At 42.0% G+C, this 15,428-nt stretch overlaps 1 protein-coding gene across 3 annotated transcripts in view; it reads left to right on the top strand.

Annotated features, from left to right (window-relative positions):
• The window catches only part of SMPD3 (sphingomyelin phosphodiesterase 3), a 106,947-nt gene that overhangs the window by 61,916 nt on the left and 29,603 nt on the right, over positions 1–15,428 (top strand). For all 3 annotated transcript variants that reach the window (XM_072346264.1, XM_072346265.1, XM_072346266.1), the window contains exon 2: positions 9,908–11,533. In XM_072346264.1, the coding sequence (XP_072202365.1) occupies positions 10,196–11,533 (1,338 nt within the window). In that variant the 5' untranslated portion in view covers positions 9,908–10,195. The remainder of the gene's footprint in view (positions 1–9,907; positions 11,534–15,428) is intronic.

Here is a 15,428-nt window from a genome sequence, read left to right on the forward strand (position 1 = left end):
TAAGCTACTCTGTTTCTGCTGCTCATTGCGGGTGTGGAGAACTGGAGCAGGCGGGGAGGCATGATGTGAAATACCTGTAGATGGTCCTGGTCTTTAGAACTGCATTTAAGAATGGAGGGGGAAAAAAACAAAACAAAACAAAAGCCACACAAAAATCCCAACATTAACATTACATCAAAAGGCCCTGGAATGGCAAACTGAGCTTTGTATTCAGGTATGCAGAACTGAACAGAGTAGCTGCCCATTTCCACTAGTTCACTGTGTTCTCCATTACAGTGCTGTGAAATCTTTCTACTGTCTTACGCTCGTATCTTATTTAGAGGTAGAAGAGGCAGAAGTTTTACTTTGTTCTACCTGTGCACAACAGCACGTGGATGTGTGTGGAGTGGGGATCTCAAGACGTGGAACCTGGAAAGCTGGAAGCACCCTGCCATGAGCTGAGGTCTGTTTTACCAGCAGAAAACAAGGGGAGTTTTAGGCAATTTAGTACAGTGTGAGAAACCATCACTGAAGGGATGCTCTGGGACTGAATGCTGCTTCTGTGCTGTGACCAAAAGGCGGCTGGAACATGCTGAGCATGTCTGCTGGTTTGTCAGGATGTGTCTGAAGGCAGAGAGGGAGGATCAGTGTTTTCTGCATAAGCCAGTGCTTCAAAAGAAGCAGGATAAGGTTTGGGTGACTGGAAGACACGCTGCAGTCCTTCTGCTTTGCATTCTGACGAGTCTAGCATTTTTTTTTCCAAGAGTACTATTGTGTTGACAAATAACATCAAAAAAGTGCTGCATGGAGTCTGGAAATGTACAGAAGCAGACAGAGCTGCACAGGTGGATACTGAGTGCATTCCTGGCATGCTGCTTGTTAGGTAACGCTTACTGTTCTTTGGAGAGTATCCAGAATAGGGAATGATGACCCCATTGTAGAAGGGTGGTGACAGGTCTGCACTGCTGTTCCATTCGGTGTTACAGCTGTGACAGGGAATGAACTTGTCCGAAATCTTCTCTGTGCTTAGGATTGGTTTTAATTCAAATCAACAAACAGATCCTGTGCTTTTAAATATCCAGTTCGTGTATTGAGAAATGAACAGCTTTGTAATATCTGGTGGCAACAAGTGAATGTGTTCCCTGAGACAAAGTACGAACTGCAAAGAAAAGTTGTGAACTGCTAACTGCTTCTATTTCTTGTTCTGTAAGAAAGGAAAGCACTGCACTATGTGTCTAACAGCATCGTACAGTGAAATCACCTAGAAACAAAACTGTATTTTTCACTGGACTTGGAGCACGTTTTAAAAACTCAAACGTAGAGTGTGGCTCTGTGTTGTTTGCTTCATTTTTCTTCTCTTTTTTTGGAGACACAAATTGCTATTTAACACCTGAGAAAGGCTAGTGGGCTTTCTGAAATGCTAGTGGGCTTTCTGTTGTTGTTATGCAGCTCAAAACTATTTAAGCTTAAAATTCTGCTGAGTTTGAACTCTTGTGTAGCATTCATGCAGTTCACCAGGAGCTGACAGCAGGTGTTGGAGGACAGGTCAGTATTCATACGTTGAGGTTTGAGTAATGTTGATTGTTGTGTGAGCAGGCAACACACAGTTACACCTGTGTGGATCTGGATGAAACACAGCTGTCAGTGCAGCAGGAAAGCAGTGCTGAGTGAATCTGATCTCAGCCAGCCCGTGGAAATCAGCTTCAGATACAAATGCTATGTTTTTGGGTTCTCCTTCTGTAGATGAACAGATACCCTGATTTTTCTTCACAGGGATTCCTGTGTTTTGATTTGTGCCGTATCCCAATTTCCTTTGTGTATAATTGTGAGAATTCTAGGAGAGCTTTATTTGTTATTTTTTAGAAGGTTGGGGTTCATTGGCAGGAGTTTGCGTTGGGCTTTTACTGCAGGCTAAAGTAACTTCTTTGCCAGCTGGTGAGAATAACTTCAACTGTATAAAGATGTGCACTCTGGGGAGAACGGATGCCGTTATAATTCTATCTGACGAGGCAGACTGGGCTAACCAGAAGCCTGAAGGCTTGAAGTGCTGCCTGAGGAAGAACAGCTTTTCATTTTCGAGGCAGCACGGACCCCTGACAATTAATGGGCCAGCCATGGCTGCAGTCAGACCTCTGGAGGGTTTAGAAGGTGAAAGATGAGCAGGAAAAATTTTATCTTTAATTGTTTCTTGGGCACCCAAAGCTAATATTGTTCCATCTCACTAAGCTTCATTAAACAAACCTTCTCCAAAGATCAGATTTATTTGGCCATTATTGAATTATGCCAGCTCCTATAAAATATGAGGCTAAAGCACACCAAAAGGTGATTCTGTAAATAGAGCCCATTCCATTTCTATTGTATAAACAGAGCTTGCTGTCCCAGATCCATGTGCTCGTATGCTGCAGTTGTCTCACTACCGAAGTGCACCAAATAAGGGCTCAGAAAAGGGAGTGTTTACCTTTCCAGGTACCGAGTGAGATCACCAAGTGGTCAGATGAATTTATTTGACTACTTCTTGCCTGATAGCAAAGCGTTCAGGAAAGCTTCAAGCTGTAGGAAATGTTTGCTGTTATTTTAAACCTTAAAAGGATTTGCTATTGATTCCACCTCCAGTGGATTCCCAGTTCCTAGGCCATAAATAAGCATTAATAATTTTGAAATAGGTGACTGCCTCCTGTATGAGAAAATACAGTTCTGCCAGTTTAGGACTTTATACATGGGATTATGTGTGCATGTAAATAAATACATTATCAAGCCCTTAGCGAGTTACTTAAATGATGTACTTAAACCTGTTTCAAAGTAAGATCCTTGCTTACTGCGGCTGTAAGTAGTTACTGTGTTACTCAGATCGCATGGCCATGGGGGAGTTGAAGGGGCAACCAGGTCCATTTGTGCAATGGACCCTTCTGAGATGCTCCAGAAACTGGGTGTTTCTGTTGGCACTGACACCAAAATAACTCACAGACGTTTCCAGAGTTAGGATTCTTAGATGAGCCCCTGCAGTGGAGGGGAATGAAACATCCTAGGACAGAGATCCCACAAAGCTCCCAACCAGCAGCTCATGTTTAGGGTTGGTGCACCGAATGTCAGAGAACGCACCAAGTTTTGGGAGCGTGTTTTAGAACCTGGAATTGGCTGGTGAGGTTTTTCTGGGTCTGGGTCAGGGCTGCTGGGATCCCTCAGTAAAGCTGCACATGATTGTATATTCATTTCAGTTTATGTATGTAAAAATATATATATACATATATATAATTTCCCCTGTGCTTATAAGATAAAAGTGCTGATGGGATGAATCTTAACTCCAGAAGTAAGGGTTCAGCAAGAAACATCTGTTGTGTCAGGGTGGACTCCAAGTAGCTCACAGGAATACAAAAGCTAGTTGTTTGCTGCAAGAACTGCTTCCAATTTTCTATCCATTTTGAAAGAAAAAAGGGGAAAAAAAGGTTTTTAACATTTTCAATCAGTTATGTTTAAGTATCTTTGATGTGATTCCATACATTAATATGATTATATTTTAATATAAAGTTTAAAAGCTAAGACTATTTAACTTGCATAGCAAAGCTGGATGGGTATTCATCTTGGCCTGGGAAAGTGTGACCTAGGGCTACCAGCTTGACATGATTTGCTTTGGAGATGAGAATCTGTTGCCATGCCACATGAATCTAAAGGACAGAGCATGCTGAGCAGTCTGATCACAAGCAGCTTTTCAGCTCTGCAGTAGAGAAGCCTGCACTTTGACGAGGAGCTTTATGGGATGCCATGACAGTGTGAAGCCTGGTTTCTCTGCTGAGGTCACTACGCAGGAGGGCAGCCACAGCCAGTTTGTTTTGAGTGGGCAGGGTTGTTACCTCCCACAGACACACACAGGGGTCCTGCTGGTTCAGTGCCTGTCAGGTAGGCTGGAACATGGCAGCCCATGAGCTCTGTGACATCAGTGCGCCTCGCAGGCCTTGCTCCGGTCCCTGAAGCTACTGAGGCTGCGATCAACAGCTCCTTGTGAGCTGAAATGTGAAACTTCCATTAATTCAGTGAGAGACATCAATAGTTCAGAGGCTCCTTTTGAGCACTCAACCCAAAAGTCAGAAAAACTATTATTATGATTGCATTGTCTTCACCAAAAGTAATGCCTCTTATTTTTATGGAAACTAAAGGAGCACAATAACACTACTCGATGGAGCAGATTCTCAGCTACAGAATACTCCTTTTCAACAGTCACCTCTGCTAGCATTTTTGCCATCAGTGAACAAGAGCCTGCATGCCATGCTCATCAAATTGAGCCACTGCCACTTTTCCCTCACTTTCGTTTTGGTCTGTTCCCTTCAAGCTGTGTGGGAGCTCTGTTTCTTTCTTCCGTATCCCCTGTGTTGTGATTCTGAAGAGAGAGGGAAAAGGGAACCAGCACGCAGATCCTTACTTTGCCTGTTCTCACTTCCAAACTTAAGTTGTGCAGTTTCATACGGTGCAGCAGCTGCATTGTTGTAAGCTACGTTTCTGTACTGCAAATGAGAACCAGCTGACAGCAGCAAAATGAAAGTAAGAAAAAATGTGATACATTCCCAAAGGCTGTTTTTCTGTAATCCAGTTTTAGAAATGTGCTCCTACAGCTCATACTGGGGTCCAAGCAGTTGTCAGGATTCAATAAGAGCAAGTTGTAACGCATTTATGTAAACATGGATAAACCCCGTACACAGTGAGGAACTTCCCACGTCAGTCAGTCACTTCACAACTTCCTTTCTTTAAACCTGTGCTCCTGCAGTGCTTTCCATGTATTCTTAAGAACTACTGAGGTGTTAACAGTGAACTTGAAGAAATGTGAGTTGCCTGAGTTCAAAAATGCAATTGGGTTTTCTGAGAAATAGGAAGTTAAAAAGTTTCTGACCATTTCTAGACTGCCTAACCTTATTATTACAACCTTTGTCTTCCTTCTCTTTCTCTATTATCTGACAACTTCTATGGCCCTTTATTTAGTTTGCAAGCTGTGTTGGAGTTAGGAACATCTCTTTTGATCTGTGATGTCTCTAGTGCACTTCTGGGCACAATTATAAAAACCTTTGAAACCTTTTTACCTGGTATCTTGTTATCACTGAATTTGAGTTGTTCTATACTGGCACCATCAAGAAAAAAATTAAGGTCTATTTTTAGCCTTCAAACACTTAGAATATAATAAAACAACTAAGTGGGACTGTTTTACCTCTTTGTAGCATATAAAACAAATATCTGTTTCACTGCAGTGTTTTACCTTCTCCCTTAATCTCTCAAGCCCCCATGAATAAAGCACTGGATTACCAAGTAATACCCATCATCAGGAGGAATTAGGCACTTTAGCTTTGGGTTCCATCTGAACCACTGCATTAGGAGAAATGTTACTGACGTCATGTTTTCCAAGTTGCAGCTGACTCAGTGGTGCCTTTCCCCAACCCTTCCAGACTTTGCAGAGATGGTAAGACATGTTTCTCATGACTCTCTCTTGCCCCTTTGGGTTGCCTTCAGGCACTAGCAAGCATATGGTTTTGCAGCTAAGAAACAAGTAGGAAATGAAGCTCCTGTTGGTGTGTGTGCCAGAAAGTCTGTAACAGAGCTGTGGCAAACTCTGCAATTTCCTTCATCTATAAGATTTATTAATCAGAATAGCATTTTACTTCCAAGAAGGCTGCTCTTTAATTAGGGTCCTGATGTGCCGATGTCTTCTGTCTGCAGTACTGAAGAATTAACTGAAGGACATCCAGATCACCTCCTCCTTTTCTCCAAATGTCGATGTTAAATGTGCTCTGGTACCGGAGTTTTGGTAGCGCTGCACCATTTGTTGTGAGCACACCAGTAGGATTCATAGCATAAGGTGGATGGCGCACGTCCCTGTTGCCTCCGCACCACAACTGGGCTAGAACCTGGACAGAAACCGTCCAGCAGATCTCCCATGATTTTCAAAGATGCCATCCTTGTGTGAGGCACAGGAGGGGCAGGAATCACCACCAAGCCTTGAACCATCATTTAATCCTCAATGTTTACAAGAAATTACATTCCTGCTATATGCTTTTTAAAACAGATCTCAGTTTTAATTAGTTTGCTTTATGGCACTTGCTGTGTAGTCCTGCCAATCAGAAGGATTTCAAATTACATTCATTTTTCTTCCTTTTAACTAATACATACGGTAGTATGTCTGCAGTTAGATTTAGTATGTTCCCATAGTCTGAGTAATGGTTTTTCTGAAGCTGTTCTGGCTGATCGTTCTATGGTTTGCTGGACAGCTGTTGATGCTGGAATTTCCTGATGCTGCAGTCCATAACAGAACCCACACGAGGCATCTTGGCTCGAATTTTCCTGCATCGCATCACCAAAGTGGTGTTGGCTACTCTACAGAACTGTCACTTGGCGTCATGTTTCCTAGGAGCTGTAACAGCCCGTCATGGTGCACCTCAGAAATAGTCACCTGCAGAGGATGGCATGAGGCATATTGTTATGAATATATTGTAGTTCTGCTTTTTTTTCTTCCTGGAATGTGATTTTAAGGCAGCAAAGGTCAAACTGACGTTACGGTCTGCAGCCCAACTGAGCTCCTGACAGTGAAGCTCATTTGCTTGCAAGTTGGAATGTGAGGTTTGCAGTCCATCCCCTCTTCAGCCAGCAGCGATTCTTTATCCTTGGGACTGCTGTAAAGAAGAAAGCCTCCAGTCTGTGCAGTGATTACGTAAACCATCAGGGATCTTGGAAAGCTTTTTAAGCAGTATAAGAGAATAACTTCTTTACAGTCTCTTATAGTTTTTCTTGTATAATAGTAATTACACAATTGCAGAGGGTTACAGTTATTTTTAACATGTGATTTGCAGATGCCAGAGTCTCCTTTGAGGAGTCCTACTAAAGAGTCCTAAAAATGCTGCAGAAAAATGTATCTGCTGGGCTCCTTATTATCACTGTAAAATGCCTTTGCTAAGTAGTAAATGACAAGCATTTGTTACTTGGCACTTGATTAGTCACTTATTTCTTTCAACCCAAAACACGTATAACATTGTGAAGTTGTGCTAAGCTAGTCATTAAGAAGAACAGCCTTCTTTGATCCAACTTCTGCAGTTTCTACCTACATCATACCATCAGGGCAAAATACACAGGGCCATGGATCCTAGTAAACAGGCCCTCCTGCCTGTTGTTAGCAGGATGTGTCATTGGCTGTGAGCAACTGGACCACCGCTGTTGTGGCATTCAGGTACCAGCTGCTTGCTTTCGCTTTTGAAGACTTTTATCATCTTCCCCCTCCCAACTTGATTCTTCTCATTCTGCTTCAGCACTGATTCCTGTTTCCAGTTTCCAGTTTCAGATTAACGCTTACTGCTTTCCCCAGGGCTGCCCTTCACAGAAGAAATTTCCGCAGAACTAACTCATCTTCAGCTACTTCTTTATTAAAATTCTCTTTTAATCCACCGTGCCTACCTAAAACAAATGGCTGCAAATCTGATGTGCTCAGGCTGTGATCGGTCTGAATTCCTTTTCAGCAGGGCTGGAGGAAGGATTTTCTTATCATCTTTAAGCAAAAATGTGTGTGGTAAAAAGAGAGTTAGCTCAGCTATGTATTTGAATGCGTTATTTATCACTGCTGACCTGTGCGGTGCACCCTGGGTAGGCAGTCTGGTACTGCATATGTACCACAATGGAAAACATGCTGCCAGTAGGAGCACAAATCATTGCGAGGGCTTCGTTTGAAGGAGCGGAAATCTAAAAGGTGACAGAAAACAGAGGAATTGTGTTTTTATTCTGATAGCGAGGCAGCGCTGCTTTATAACACTGTATCTGCTTTGTTCCATCACTGATTTATTTGCCGCTAGCTAGAAATAGAAATGTCCATCTGTCTCCATGTGCCCCGCAGAGTATTTGAAGTACGCATCAAACCACTCCTGAATTTGGCTCTCTGAAAGCCCCAGATTTTAATTGAACTTATGCTAATAAAAAATTTCTTGGAATTTTCATCAATCCGAGATGTCAAAACTTAAGAATTTTAAAGCATGGCCCAGAATTCATTCTCCCACTTATTTGGTGAACGGTTTTCTTTCAGCGCGTGCTAAGTTTTATACTTGATAAATGGGAATTCTGCCTTCACTGGTCACTTTGTTGTTGAAGAGAACAGTTTGTTATAAAACTGCCCTTCTTTACTTTTGTGCTTCTGCAGTGTGATCCAACTGCTCTGCTCTTTGCACTTCCATTCTTTTCCAGTTGCTCTTACTGGACAACATCACAGTTCAGTCTGAGTGACACTGCGTTAACTGCTGAGCGTATTGTCAAGGTTCATGAAGTTTGATTTATATGGTCACGTGTTTAGTAAAGAAACATTTAAATTTCACGTTATCAAAACCTGTGCTAAAACCATTAGGACTATTTCAAGGACTTATAATCAATATATAAGCTGTATGAATCCATTATGGTGCCCCCAGCATCTCGATATCTTTGGTTAGCGATGGCGTTGGTGAGGTGCCTCAGGTGCAGACAGTGCATCTGGTTTGACAGTGCCTGAAAGACATGCTCTGTCTTTAGAGGAAAGAGGTGAAACTGTTGGTTTTTTTGTTGCTTTGTTGCTTCTGGTTTTATATATTCAGTTAGTGTTGTTTTATTTGAGGCTGAAGACTGGAATTTAAAAACAGTGCCATTAACTGTAATAGTTCAAGTTTTGCTTAAGCACGCACCAAATAATGGAAGCACAGAATACATAAGAAGTCTGTAGGCAATCTTGTTCCATTTTCTGTGGACTGTAAGTGTGCAACATTCCACTGTAGCTCTAAACATACAGTGAGAGTTAAATACCTACATACTAAAGCAAAGTAGTTTGACTGCTTTTACTGCACTGAATGTTAAATATTTGAAGCCGTACCCAACTGTATGAAGTGTTACGATTAAGTCAAACCATTTTGTTGTGAAGTGCAGCAAAGCAAACCATTTTTATAGCAATTGCAGCTTTTGCTCTTGAATGCTTTATTTCTCCAAGAACTTTGGCAATTTATGTAAGCTTAACTTCAGTGGTGAAATATGAGCTGCCCAGAGAGCTGCTCCACACTGCTGGTAAGGGTTTGAAGCCAGCTGATACAAATAAATGAATGTTAACATGAATGGATGAAAGATGCTCCAAAGTATATTTCAATTTAAAGCTTAGATGTGTAGTAGAAATGTCCTCTATGACAACATGAGCCCTTTGCATGGTCAATGTACTGAAATACGTAGGTTGCTCCAGAAGTAATGCCTCCTGTTTATGTCTATGGAAACTACAGCAGACACAAGGAGCACAACAGTACTGTGTGATAGAGCAGATTCTCAGCCACAAGACACGACTTTACAAAACAGTTACTGCCAGTAGCTGTTCGTTTTTGCCAGCAATGAACAAGAGCCTGCACGCTGCACTCATAAGAATCTGCACCATCAGAGGTGACCGCTGTTGCTGTTGCCACTGCTGAAATGCAGCACCCACTGCCTCGCTGTGCTCACATCCACTGTTACCTCCCCGGAAATGTTCAGCATCAATGTAATGTCAGTGGGTGCCATTTTTTCTGCACAGAGGCATTCAGTTCCTCACTGTTGCTTCCTTTCTTATCTCAGACACTGTTTAATCAGACTGCTCCTCTGCTGCCATCTGTCTCATGGCAACAAAACATAAAAGAATATTGGTGGGAAGGTTCAGCTTCTACTGAAGTACCACCAACATCTGCCTCTGGCATCCTGGGCCAACATAATGAAACAGGGGGCATTGCTTTCAGAGCATCTCTCATAGTTTACAGAAATACCAGTCTCTCATAGTTGGAGCTGCTCTAGATCCGTGCTCTGTAACAGACTGCTGAAAATTCTAAATTAAATAATAAAGGGAAATAATGTAGACTGTAAGGGATGTCAGTATGAGGAAATTTGCTTTAAACTTGTAGTAACTGTTCCACATGTATTATGTCTCTTGTTCTTACAGATTTTCTTTTCACCTCTGGAGCGTTTCGTTATGGCAGCATCCAGTGAACAGTAACATGCTTTGACAAATACAGATGCCAAAAAGCCAAACAGAAACAGTGGCCTTCTATTCTTTTTACTCCAACACAGTGAAATGGTGCTCTTACAGTTTTGTTATTGACTCTTACTGGAAGAAACAAACTCCTGACTGGACCTTTTTTTCCCCCAAACTTCTCCCAGTGTTGCTATGGATGCTTGATACAGTGACACCATGTAGTAGGCCCTGAATTGTTGTCATAACTAAGTTGCAATGGTTTTATATACTTCCCCATTTCCCAACAGCTTTCTGTCAGTCCTGCATTCCTTTTCCTGGGGCCTAATTTTCCCATGTTACTGGTTTGCAGATAAGCTTGTGGCCTCTTTTGTTCCAACTACCTATGAAAAACGTCAAAGAGCAGACGATCCATGCTATTTCCATGCACTCTGCATCATTATCACCACTCCCATCTACCTGGCGCTGCTGGTGGCCTCTCTTCCTTTTGCTCTAATAGGCTTCTTGCTATGGTCCCCTCTCCAGTCAGCCAGAAGACCATATATCTACTCCAGACTACAAGACAAGAGCCATGCCAATGGAGCTGCACTGCTCAGTGAGTGGAAGGCTGCAGGGAATGGGAAAAGCTTTTGCTTTGGCAGTGCCAACGTTTGCCTGCTGCCAGATTCTCTGGCAAGATTTAATAATGTTTTCAATACACAGGCCAGGGCTAAAGAGATTGGCCGGAGGATCCGAAATGGGGCAAGCAGACCACAGATCAAAATATATATAGATTCTCCTACCAACACGTCCATAAGTGCAGCAAGTTTCAGCAGCTTGGTGTCCCCCCAGGGTGGAGATAGCACTAATCGTACTGTTAACGCTGGCATGAAAAGGACAACATCAATGGAGTACAAAGGAGACAATTCCGGCTCCAACAACAGTGAGGATGGTAGAGATGATAAAGCTGGATCTGGAGAGCTGAATGAAGGAGAGGAAAACACCTGCATTGTCCGCATAAATGGAGAGGATAACAGCCACATGTCAGACATAGACACAGACATTGTCAACGGCCAGGCTAATGCCAGCGGCACAGCAGAACACGCGCTGGAAGGCGACACGGAGATCTCAAAAACACCCAACCACAAACAGAAGGATGGAGATTCTGGCAGTTTGGACAGCTACTCTGCCTCAAGAGAGTCACTAGTTAAGGTTCGTGTTGGAGATGGGACAGTGGACCAAAGCACTGTTAACAACAAGCTCCTCTATAAAGCTTCAATCATGAAGAAGACTTCAGTACGGAAGAAGAAACATATGGATGAGACCTTTGATCACGAGATCTCTGCTTTCTTCCCTGCCAACTTGGACTTTCTGTGTTTGCAGGAAGTGTTTGACAAAAGAGCTGCAGAGAAATTGAAAGAGCAGCTTCATCACTATTTTGAATACATTGTCTATGATGTTGGGGTCTACGGTTGCCATGCCTGCTGTAGCTTTAAGTTTGTGAACAGTGGTCTACTTTTTGCCAGCCGCTATCCTGTTATGGATGCTGCCTATCACTGTTATCCCAATGGAAGAGGAACGGACTCCTTGGCTTCCAAGGGAGCCTTATTTCTCAAGGTAAGAGCCTTTTCTTTGAAGCCATAAATATTGATTGCACACACACATGACAAGTTATTTTCTCTCAGTCATTTCTGTTTGAAGAAAGCAATTTTCAGGTCTAGATTACCTGATATAACCTATCTATAAGTTCTGTGGCCTAGAGAGAATGTTGAAGTGTTGGATGAGCGTGGAATAATGAGGGAGGTAAGACCAGAGTATAATTTTAAGTGCCAAAATTTGAAGTAGTTTTTGTGGAATTTTAGTTTCTTTTTGCAAAAATCTCATCAAACAAAACGCACCTGTTCTAAACTTCATAACACAAGTGTAACTCAGGGGCATTACTGTCAGATACTAGGCCATGTGTTATGTGTTTATGAGGGAATCAGAGCAATCAAACGTCTATTAGCAAGTAAGATAAGGATGTCAGGTTTGCTGGTTTGTCACAGCTTTTAGTGAGTGAAATGCATTACAAACAGAACTCTGTTCTAATGCTAGCCAAGTATATCAAGTACTCAAAATGTTATGTGCTTTTTAGTGCATACGCTCACTAATCCTCAACAAGAGCCGTTCTTAGCCATGGAGAGTATGTACTGTAACAAGTTTTTGTACCTCCTGCTTTATTGTGAGTTGCATAAGAAATCAAGTATTAGCTCTTGCATTCTTTGTAATAGTATGTGGCATAAACAAAAGCCCGTCTATGTCTGAAGACAGGTTTTCCAAAAATCTGGATCTAAACGATCTGTACTGCTCTCTTTTTATAACCAGCTGGAGTTGATTCTTTCATCACGAAGTGCTGGGTGCAGAAAACGCACGTGTTGTGCAGGGTCAGAAAGGCTACCCTTCAGCATATGCATATATTACAGATTAAGGGATTAAAAACAATCTGCCTTCAGCTGCCTGTTGCTGAGTCATTGATTTGTTACCCTGCTAGGCACACAGCAGCGTCTCCATTTCTTTTGCAGAAAATTAAGCCTCTTTTAAAAATTCCACTGGGATGATGAACTTAATTAGAGATTCGAGTTGTTAAATAATGTTACAGTTAAGCAGGGAATAGGGACCAATTAATATGAAGATTCAAAGATGACTACCACATCTAAAATATCACAAAATTCTGTCCCTGCTGAAAGAATGTTTTACCTGGGCTCTGCGTCATTCTGAATTACTGCATCTATACAGAAAATATTCTGAATCTTGAGCTGAGTTTGTCCTGATTTGAAATGGCTTTTTCTGAACTGTGCACTGCTATGAGTAGCCAGTTCCTTCTTTGACCAAAAAAAAGTAAAAAGAAAAAAGTACTTTAGCCTTGAAACAAAATTGGTTTGATGGTTGTTGTTCTTGATGTTGTGCTTAATCAGTAACTGCATGTGTGTGGAGTCCCGAGACAAAAGCTACAGTAAGCAGAAAGACTGGCTTGTTTTTGAAGTCACTGAGAATTAGTTCTTTCACCCCAGAATTCTTCAGGTCTTACAGTGGGACAGCAGCAAGCTAACCACGATCGTACGGTGAGGGTGGCTGCACGGGGTTCATCTGACCAGCACTTTGCTGTTCTAAACAGACAGCTTGTGTCACTGCTTGTAGATACAGCACATGTATTACTTTCTACGTATATGTATTACATGTAAGGACAGCTCATGGATTACTTTCTACGTATATGCTGTAATCTAATCCTACGTTAATCTTGGTGTGATTTCAGGGATAGCAATATAGCCTTGCAAAAATACACCATCATCCTAAGTGCCTTGCATTCAGTAGTAGTACGGTGTTAGTTGTCTCTGACCTGTGCAAGTTCTTTACGTTTCTGATTCTGGTGGAAAGCACAGCTCTATTTCTGGAGTAGGGATGTGTTACTTGAGTGCTGTTTCTGCAGTGTACTTTAGAAGCTTGTTCTTGCGTAGCTGCCATCCCTGAGTAAAGGACCAGTTGCTTTCTATGCTGCTTAAATAGTGTGAACAGGAAGTGAGGGGAGACTTGAACATTCTGAAAGTAAAATAAAATCACTTTGTTTCCTCTCACTGGGAGGACGAAACCTTTAATAAAATCTTCCAGAACCCCAGAGAAGACCCAACATCTAAATTCAGAGGACTGTTCAGAGGAGGAGATGGTTGGTTAGTGCATACTGTTTATCTCCTTGCCACAGATGTAACTATTAAGATAAATAAAAGGTCTCAGAATTAAACTTGTAACACAAGTGGAATTATTTTGAATGTAAAGGCAAAACTGTTCTGGGACAGCTGTGTCGCACAACAGACACCTGCTGTCAGGTCCTTTTTTTCCTTTTGGAATAGGTTCTGTTTCCAGTGAATAGGAAATTTTCCATTGCCCCCATCTTTTCTTCTCTGCCTTCACCATCGAGGTTGTAAAGTTCAGGTTGAGATTGGAAGGATTTGAAAGATTTGCTTAGTCACACAAAATTATTTTACCTGAGAGACTTATCCAGCTCAAGGGTTATTATTAGTAGCTATGATAATGATTGGCTCTTATGTACTCCTTTCATTCATATGTCTCTAAGTGCATAATAAGGAAAGGTCACTGTCTGATTAACAGGAGAAGCTACAGCCCAGGAAGCTTGGGTGATTTGAATCTGGTTTTAACAACTGGGGTGTCACAACAGCAACAAACCGAACAGACAAGGAAGCAAATTACAGGCTAATGACCACATGCTACCCAAGAGCTATCCAAAGACCTGTGCAAAGGAATCCTGCTAGTCTTGGCCTGTTCTCTTCCAATAGATACCTGCCACAAAAGGTGCAGTTGCTGACATGTTCCTGACAGAGATCACAGGTTGTTTTTTTCATCTGGATAGCCAGATGTTCTTCAGGTCAGGATGAAGGCAGCAGGATGACACAGCCGTGAGCAGCTATTGTGTAAAGCCCATTTTCTGCATTAGTGGAGGACTAATTTATACTCAACTCTTTGATCTCTTCAAACTCTGGCAGTGTTTCTGCGTGCAGCATAACAGGTTCTCACTGGGACATGTGAGGAACACAGTCACAGAAAAAAAGAGCGTATAATAAGGGGGAAATGTAGCTTGCACCTAAGTGACAATTCTGTGTCTGAAGTGTTGAACCATTGCTCTTACTTACTGCTGAAGGCTCGGAGGAGAAGTCAGCAAATATATAAATCAGCCAATCCATTTCCATACTTTGACAGTCAGGGCCCTTGGGAGACTCCATTGTGACTCTATGTTCTGGCATTGTGCTTCACATTAATTTAAAATGCCTAAGAAAAGAACCCTTCAGCCTGCTTTGTAGGTCTTATATCTCTTACTGTCTCTTAGGGCTGCTCTGCTACAGGTAGAGGAGGGAAGTGTGAGTGACACAGATGCTATCCCTGGCTGGGGACTCTAAACGAGCTTGCATGGAACTATATATAGAGTGTTGCAGCAGTCTCAGTTCGCTGCAGCTGCTGGTTTGACACTACATGATTTTAATTCTCAGTATTTCTGATGTGTCTAAAGGGAGTTTAAAAATACACATCCATTGCAGAAATTGGATTATGATACTGCAGTCAAATCTAGTTTAAATGTATTAGTGAGAGCGCCAGTTTGTAAATTACTACAAGGTTTCAAAATCTCAGCGTTCATCTGCAGACAGTACTAGCAGTATGCAACAATATCCTTGCTCAGATGGCTTTCAGGGATGCAATGCAAGTTCGGGGCTTTTATTAAGCAGAAAATTCACCCATAACTTCACCTGCTGGGAACCTGGAGAGCCTGTCCAGGATCTTCCAGATGTACCCATCTAACAAAACTTCTGCAGACAGATTTTTCTCGTCCCTAGCCTTAAATGGTAATGGCGTCTGTCAAGAGCAACAGTTGTAGCAAAAATAAGAATTCTGACTTATAGCGCAGTATTATAACATAAAGCAAAGCACAGTCTTATGTGGGTAGCTTGAATTATAGACTGGTGGAATC

Source organism: Excalfactoria chinensis, chromosome 11, assembly GCF_039878825.1.
Source record: "Excalfactoria chinensis isolate bCotChi1 chromosome 11, bCotChi1.hap2, whole genome shotgun sequence".
NCBI classification, from domain to species: domain Eukaryota; kingdom Metazoa; phylum Chordata; class Aves; order Galliformes; family Phasianidae; genus Excalfactoria; species Excalfactoria chinensis.